The sequence below is a fragment of the Jatropha curcas genome, chromosome 1 (genome assembly GCF_041381405.1).
Source record: "Jatropha curcas cultivar XTBG-Jc1 chromosome 1, XTBG_Jcur_1.0, whole genome shotgun sequence".
Taxonomy (NCBI): Eukaryota; Viridiplantae; Streptophyta; class Magnoliopsida; order Malpighiales; family Euphorbiaceae; genus Jatropha; species Jatropha curcas.
Window position 1 is genome coordinate 17,735,603 of NC_143151.1, and position 9,057 is coordinate 17,744,659.

The 9,057-nt window shown below is 44.7% G+C and overlaps 1 protein-coding gene across 1 annotated transcript; it reads right to left on the reverse strand.

Annotated features, from left to right (window-relative positions):
* Positions 1-300: 300 nt before the first annotated feature.
* On the reverse strand, positions 301-8,826 carry LOC149499075 (uncharacterized). Its single transcript, XM_089721852.1, has 4 exons — positions 8,653-8,826; positions 1,130-1,303; positions 443-1,064; positions 301-320 (listed from the first exon to the last, which is right to left on the reverse strand). Exons 1-4 carry the CDS (start codon positions 8,824-8,826, stop codon positions 301-303), a joined length of 990 nt encoding a protein of 329 aa, XP_089577978.1.
* Positions 8,827-9,057: the final 231 nt, after the last annotated feature.

The window sequence follows — 9,057 nt, forward strand, 5'->3', positions numbered from 1 at the left end:
TTTTGACCTAATAAACCATGCATACATGTTTTTTTTTTTTTTTTTTCAAGTTCTGTTAGTACTGATCAAGTGCAGGTACAGATAAAGCTCAGTACAAGATACATATCAAGTGCAGGTACAAAAGTTCAGTACAAGATACATATCAAGTGCAGGTACAGACAAAAGTTCAGTACAGCAATAAAAAGGTAGAGCAGAAGCTATCAGCGACGGGGCCTCCTCCTCCTCTGATCATCAAAGGCCATCTGAGTCCAGGCCACAGCCACTTCTTGCTGCAATCCAAGAATCAGCTCCATCATCTGATTAACCAACCCGACAGGAACCTGAAAGTTATACAGAGAAAGACACGAGTCAATATCAAAGCTCTTACAAATCCTTTTTGTGAGAGATGTATCAGGTTTTACCTCAGTAATGTCCTCGGAAGGAAGAGCCAGGCGATCCACACCCTCCAGGGAGACCTCTCGAGTAGCTGGAGGGCCGTCCGGTACAAAGTGGGAAATACTGTAGGGTAGGCGGAGATTAACCAGATCCGGATGAAGCGGCCCGGTAGCCTCCAGAATGGCCCGAGGAGCCCTAGAAGGGCCTGCCAGTCGGCTAGGCCCGGCCTGCGAAGAACCCCCAACCGGAGTAGAAGAAGTAGGATCAGTCACAGGCCTCCTCCTTGGAGTCCTAGTTGAAGGACCCGAAGCTCGGGAAGAACGAGTGCCGAACGGCTGAGAAGGAGCCGGTCCTTGGAAATCATCAAGACGAGATCCAATGGGCTGCATTAAAGTAATGCGGCAGAATTCATCATAATCTCCCTCCATAACGAATTCCAAGTATGGAATGCCCTCGGTATGAGTAGCAGTGAGCACCATCTGTTTGCCCGCTCGCATGTCAGTGGGAGGGGGATAAGGGACAGAACGGCAGCCTCTTATTTGGATGTCCACTCTTTCGCCCAAGTAATATCGGCGTAAGAATGGATGCGACAGAACCACCCTCCGCTGAGTCAAAGTGTCTGACCGCTGGAAGCCAGAATCAGCCTGAATCCAGCTCTGTAGACGGGCAGTCATTGGCCCCACTTCAGCCTACAAGATTTTTATGTTAATAAATCATTTTTATTTAACGTATCTAAAATCATTAAAGCACATACCAGTTCCAAAGAGCATGTATCAAAGAAGGCTCTCAGTTCCTTCAGCGATTTCTTGCGCCGAACAGCATGAAGACGTGATTTGTACCATCTCCAAGCCAAAGGTGCCAGCCCCAATTCAAGGTCAGGCTGAAGCAGCTCGGGGCGAGTGTAAGGAAAGTATTCGAATGCCCAAGTCTGTGTAAAAGAAGAAAGAAAAAAAAGAAGAGTCAGTGAAAAAAGAAAAATCCAGATGTAGGAAAAGGAGAATGTTTCCTTACATTACCTCCCAGAAGTAGTAAGTTCCGCTGAGTTTGCAGTGACCTCGACTCAGAGCACACATATCATCATACGTGCGGCTCAGAATAGCACCAGCCCAGTCATACTCCTTTAAATGGGCCAGATTCTCCAAACTCTTCAAGATAGAGGGGTTAAATCTCTCTTTTCTGTTGGACCAGAAGGTCGAAGCAAATAATAGCAGCAAGGTAAATCTGGCTACCTGAGTAGCCGTCAACTCTCCCCGCCCAAATCTAGCATAGATGTCAGGGGCCTGGAGGGATAACCAGCGCCTAGAAATGCTCAACGCGGGAGAAACCGTGCCAGGCTCGACAATCCGGGGCAGGTCCAGCCCAATCAACTCCAACATTCGGTCAGAGGAGATCTCAGACCTCCAATCATCATACAGCTCAATCGGTCGAACTCCGAAAGGGATCCCGGAAATCACAGAAAAATCCGTAGGAGTCATTGTCAGCTCGCCCCAAGAAAAGTGGAAGGTGTTGGTAGTGTCCCACCACCTCTCGGCCAAAGCACCCAATAATTCCTTGTGATTGTTCCGAGCCATGTCAAGGTGTCTTAGATAACCCAGATAAGACGGGCGGATAATTGCACCCACCGGGTGGCTGTAATCAAGAATTTCGGGCGGAATTCCAGCTATTGAACTCTCGCCGACATCCAACTTAATACGGCAATCCTAAAAGGTAAAATGACCTAAGAGTTACTCCTCGGTTCCTTACTAAGGGTAATATCTTAGTGCTTTCCTAGCATGCATACTGATAAACATAATGAGCAAAAAATTCACATTTGGCCTAAGGCCCAATAAAATTCACATTTGGCCTAAGGCCCAATAAAATTCATTGTTTGGCCTAAGGCCCAAAAAATCACATTTTGGCCTAAGGCCCAAAAAAAATCACATCTGGCCTAAGGCCCAATAAAATTCCCCTTTGGCCTAAGGCCCAAAAAATCACAATTTGGCCTAAAGGCCCAATAAAAATTCACATTTTGGCCCAAGGCCCAAATAAATAAATGAGAAATGAGCTTACCTGGGCAAAGATGCCGGTCACGGAGGCGTGGGTATCAGCTTCCACCGCCAGATTGGCATCATCAAGGGAGATCCCCAGAGACTCCAGAAGGTCTTCATCACTGCTATAGCCTGCCATGGTGAGAAAGTTGAGAGGATTGGAGAAGCTCTTTGTTTTTTTTGAAAGTTTGGAATGAATGAAAAATGAATTCTTAAGCTATTTATAAGGAAAAGGCTAAAAGGCAGGTCTTCCGGACGCGTCTGATTTTCGCCTCTAAAATTTGGTCTTCAAACAACCACCGACGCCCATAAATCATTTTTATGGTTGCCGGTGGGGGGCAACTGTGAACACTCAAATTTTGAGGCTCAAAAGCCTGTTTTCTTCCGGACTGCGAACAGTCCGGCCGGACCGGAGGCCTTTCGGAAAGTTCATCGGAAATATGCCAATATGGTACTTGAAACGTCCGGAAAATTACGAGGATCTCGGAACTGGTCTCGGAATATTTTTTGGAGGTCCGGAACTCCCGGAAAAGCCCCCGGAATAAACCTGCCTGCCCCGGTGGCTCAGCCACCGGAGCCAGCCACCGAGCCGGCGGCCCAGCCGCCGAAAGACCAGCGCTTGGCTGCGGGAAGGCCGCCGAGTCGGCGGCCCAGCCGCCGAGCCGGCGGCCCATCCCGGCGGCCCAGCCGCCGGGCAGGCCGCCGACGAACCGGCGGCCCGGCCGCCGGGCGGGCCGACGAACCGGCGGCCCGGCCGCCGGGCGGGCCGCCGAGACCCGGCGGCCCGACCGCTGAGACCCGGCGGCCCGGCCGCCGGGAGGGCCGCCGATCCGGCGGCCCAGCCGGCGGCCCGGCCGCCGAGACCCGGCGGCCCGGCCGCCGAGACTTGGCGGCCCGGCCGCCGGGCGGGCCGCCGAGCCGGCGGTCCATCCGGCGACCCAGCCACCGGAAACAGTCCGTTTTGCGCCTATAAATACAGGCCTCGGGCCTCCTTTTTTCCTCACTCAGTCTGTGTTGACGGACGCTCCTTCTCCCTCTCGCTCCTTGCGAATTCTTTATTGCTTTTTTGCATTTTCATTTAGCTTTTATTGCTTTCTTTCTTTGTTAAGTGGTCATTAAAATTAAATTAATTAATTTCCCTTAACGAGGAGCTTAACCTGGAGTTAAGAAGTGGCCGTCGACTAAATCAGGTACGCAAAACTAAACTCTGTTTTTTTTAATTTTAGCATTTCATGCATGCTTCTTTTCTACTCCTCTTAAATTCTATAACTGCATAAATGCATTCATACCATTAACTAGGCAAATAAATTGCCTCAATTAAATAAATTTAAGCTAAATGCCCGGTTAATTAATGATCGTGGTATTAAAGTTTAAATTCGACAATATTGGCTAAAAGCCTAGTTAATCAATAACTATGGTGAAATTGCCTTTATTTCGAACAAGTTTTGGCTTAAGTCTAATTAATCAATAATTGTGACTAAAAGGCCCTAATTAAACACTTTTTTTATGGCAATAAATTGCCTATATGTCAATTTAATTAATCACTTTAGGCAAACAAATTGCCTATAAGTGAAGATTAACCTTTTTAGCGACAAATCGCTTAAATTAAATTTCTTTGGCTAAAAGCCTTCAAACAATTTTTTTTTTTTTTTGGCAAATAAACTGCCTTAAATCAATCAACTTTGGCGACAATCGCCCAATTAGCATCATTTGGCAAATTAATTGCCTAAACCAATATTTTGGCTTTAAAAGCCTTAAAACAATTCGTTTGGCACAAATGCCTTAAAAATCAATCTTTTGGCAAGAATAAGCCCAAATTAAATTCTTTTGGCTAAAAGCCTCAAAATCAACATTTTGGCACCAAGTGCCTAAATCCTTCAACCTTTTTGGCAAAATGCCTAAACAAAATGCACAAAGCATACACACACTCATGCATAAAGCATCCCATTCAAAGCCCTCTAAAAGAGGCCTATCGAACTACGTGGACTTTGATCTTCCATTCAAACGGAAGTACGTAGGCACGTTCGGGATCTAACCCCGGGCAGCAAGTCGAATCACATAAACATCTTTTTCATTGGTCTAAATTATTTCATCTTCCTTGCAAAACATTCATTTTTAGGTTAGTTTCATCAGCATGACATAGTCTCAGGATCCACCTCGGGTTCGAAGACCTTGCCTTAGACATTGGGCTAATTAATCTAGTAACTAGGTTAATTAAAATTGGAGTCACTTAGGGTTTTTCCTAGTTTACCCTAAAACAATTAAACAAGGTGGCGACTCATTCATTCACGTGCATTTCTTCCTTTAGACACATGCATTCACATGCCTATGGCATTTTGGGGAGGGGTTCACAGAGTGATCTGTGCATAAATGTTCACCCAACCACCATCGACAGTAAATACTATGATGATGACATCTCGTTCACTGACCCCTTTCCACTTCTATAAGTAGAGGCTTTCTTCTGCGTCCTCTTCATTCCCAACATTCAAAACAACTCTATCGCTTGAATAATCCTTTTCCATGGCTTTCAGAAACCAAGTTTTGTCCTTCGTCCAGTCCATTCCTGACGACCTATGGCAGATTCACCCCATGAACCAACTCGCCTGGCTGAAATATTTCAAAGACTTAAAACCCGACCATAGTTTCCTGTCTTGGCTCGTCACGTACTTCAACCCCAACACCATGGTCTTCCGGTTTGAAGATTCTGAAGTAACTCCGACCTATGAGGAAATGTGCGCTGTGATGGGTCATCACCTTGAACAAGATAAAACTCCAGCTTTGCCCCCAGGCCCTAGGCATGATCTAATCGAGATTACGGCCCTATGCCCGGTTTACCTTCCTGACGGCATAAACCCAGATCAAGGTCTTCCCTTAGAGCCTTTTCTGAGTAGGGTTCTGTCCATGGATGTGGACCCCTCTTGGATTCGAGCTTGTTGTTTCCTGTTGTTGAATATGTATGCCATGAAGAATCGCCAACCTGGAATTGGAGATTTTCGACTGCTGACAGTTGTTCGTGACATGCAAATGTATCGTCGCACTGTCTTCATGATGGTCATAGGGGAGACGATGTGCTGGGTCAGGGATATTGCCCTCCATGTCACCAATTTCAATGTTCACCATCGTGGTTGTCCGATGTTGCTGCAAGCCTGGGCTCTAGACAAGTTAAGCCTGATTCCTCTAGTCCCAGCTCGTTTGATTCCAACCTATGGCCCTGCCAACTTTCGATCTCGGTCCCGAGGACATTTTGATTTTGGGGATAACCCTGTGATTCGGTGGTCCTTTCCTTGGTGGAGGATTAGACTGGTCACTACTGGGAGCATGAACCTCAACTATGTATTGTACGCCAGTCTAGACCGTTCCATGGCCTATTTCCCAGACAGGATCAGCCGTCAGTACGGCATGATACAACGCGTTCCCAGAATCCATGACTTCGAGAGTGGTCCCATGACGCAGAGTCTATTGACCAATTTGGCTGACTGTTGGCAAAACCGAAACAGCTGGTACCTGGGTCAAGGGGTGATGCAGGACACCGTGACACCCGAGTACGTCGACTGGTTTTACACCCAGTGATGATACTAGGTTTTGAAAAGACTGGCGTCTGATGACAACCTTTGCTAGAATAAATGCTGTTGTTGCTTCTTCTTTGTAATTTCCTGTATTCCAGGGCCGTGAGCTCTTAATTAATGTATCCCTTTTTTCAGTGAATGACTCCAATGGTTTTGTCTTTATTAATCCCTGCTTTCTGCACATATGGACAACAAAAGACAATAAATCTTTTCCTTCGAAATTATTTGTTGTGTTAGTCACTTGGGCCTCCTGCCCCTGGATCAATAAATGAAAGCTCATAAAAATGGATCATTTGATTTAAAGACAGAAGCTTACATTTGGAAATAAAAAAATGAGGTGACTATTTTTATTACCTGTATAGATCAAACAAAAAACAACATATGTAACTTCTTTATGTATGCATGAACCTACTGAGTACTAAGGTTTTATCCATGGTTTTGCTTTTTATCGATCTTTCCAAGGAAATCACTGAGAAAATGGTATTCGTTCTCCTGATCGATGTTTTAAAGAATTCATCATTTAGGCAGGACCAACAACCAGAACATTCTCAAAATAGATGAGTCAATCTTGATCAGATAAGCAGAGAGGAAGGTCTTGCATTCCTTAATCATATCCCCGAAACAAAAGGAAGAAAAATTTTGAAATTCAAATCCTTTATTAATCTTACTTCTTTCAACATTATACAGAAGTAAAGAAAACTATTTTAATACAATGGTCCTTCATTCTAACTATTCACTTACCTATTCTCCTTCTAGTCAAGTTGATGGCATTGAGCAACCAATCACAAATCTGTCACGAACGCATGGCATAGATTTTGCATTTAAACTAAGCACCACGCGTTAATCCCGCCAATTTTATTTTTATTATATTTTATTATTTTTATCATTTTTTTATTATGCTCTAACTTTTGCCTAGGCCGCCCTTTGCAGGTTTTCAACCTAGCGAGCTCATTTCTTGCCTAAGCCGCCCTTTCAGGTTTTCGACCTAGCCTCTCTTATTTTTTTTTTTAATCAAAATCATCATTTCAGACATAGAATCTTTTCATTTGGTCCTGATTGAGAATCCGATTGACAGGCTTCCCTTCCATGGTGATTAACTCAGCGGCTCCTTTAGCTAATAGCTTCTGAATTCTGAATGGTCCATGCCAGTTGGGTTTGAATTTCCTACCAGGATGATTCTGGGCTTCATGGTCCAACAATCTGATCAATACTAAATCTCCATTCTTTAAAGCCCTTGGATGTACCCATTTGTTGTAGAAACGAGCAATCCTTCTCTTTCTCATCTGATCCTGGAACCGAGCATTCAATCTTCTTCCATCTAAAAGCGCCAGATCTTCATACCTTTTCTTGACCCATTCTTCCTCGGTCAGACCAGCTTCTACAAGAACCCTAAGAGACTTCTTTTTGAGCTCTACAGGTAACACTGCCTCCATCCCATATACAAGTTCAAAGGGAGAAGCTCCATTCACTGATTTGAAGGTAGTGCGATGCCCCCAGAGCGCGAAAGGAAGTTTCTCGGCCCAGTTTCTATACTTTTCGCACATCTTGGACAGGATTCTTTTAATCTCCTTATTCGCGGCTTCTACTGCACCATTAGCTTGAGGGCGATAAGGAGAAGAATGGTGATGCTCAACTTTATACCTATATAGCAACTGACCAACATTTGCTTGAAAATGAGAACCATTGTCTGTAACTATGTGATGGGGAACACCATAGCGACAGAAAATGTTCTGTTCAATGAATCTAGCCACATGTTTGGCAGTCAAAGTTTTGTAGGATTGAGCCTCGATCCACCTAGAAAACTAGTTTACTGCAACCAAGATATACTGATGACCATTCGATGCTACTGGTGTGATCTTGCCGATAATGTCTATACCCCATGCTGAAAAAGGCCAAGAAGGAGCTGTCGGATGGAGTTCAATAGCAGGCAGATGGCTTTTATTATCATGGTATTGACAGGCTTTACAATGACGTACATAATTGACACAATCACCTTCCATCTGCATCCAAAAATAACCCTGCCTCATGATTTTTCTGGCCAAACTCATGCCGCTTAAATGAGTACCGTAGACTCCCTCATGGATTTTCTTCATTATTTCTTCCCCCTCCTTTTTACTTACACATCTTAGCAGCATCCCGTCCCAAGCCCTACTATATAGCTCACCATTGGCCAGGACATAATTCAAAGCCATTTTTCTTAGAATCACACGGTCTTCCTTTGTCGCATCATCAGAAAAGGTTCCGTCTCTCATGTACCTCAGAATATCCGTAAACCAAGGTTCTTCCTCTGATTCAATCTGGTTCACAAAATGTTCTTCATAACACGGGATATTTGCTGCGGTAATGATGAACGGCTTCTTCGGAACCTTACTCAAATCTTGCCAAGCTAATGCTAAGTTTGCCAAGGCATCTGGAATTCTATTATGGATTCTTCCTATGTGAGTAAAGGTGATGTTATCGAAGAGTGCTGCCTTCTTCAACAAGTACTCGACATAGGGCTTCAACCTTTCTTCTTCCACTTTCCATCTCTCGTTAGCATGTTCGATAACCAACAGCGAATCTCCTATCACCTCGACTTCCTTAGCACCTGATGCAAGAAGAGCCTCCATTCCCATGATACACGCTTCATACTCAGCCATATTGTTGGTGACCGGAAACAACAATCTTTTGCACATTGTTGTGACCTCGCCATTAGGTGCCTCTATCACGATATCAGCTCTGGCTCCGTTTCTATTGGCTGATCCATCAAAGTACAATTTCCAAGCCCCTATTTCAACACACAACAAGTGTTCATCAGGAAATTCCAATTCCCATGATTCATCATCTGCAATTGGATTCTCAGCCAGGAACTCTACCATAACTCGACCTTTGACCGTCTTCTTCGTGACAAACTCTGCATCCACACTAGACATCTGAATTAGCCATTTGGACAGCCGTCCTTCTAAAGTAGGCGTTCTCTGAAGATACTTCATAGGATCAATTTTAGAGACGAAAGTGACCCTGAAGGAATCAAAGTAAGGCCTCAATTTCTTTATCGACCACACCACTGCCATACACGTTTTCTCCACCAAATTGTACTTTTCCTCAAT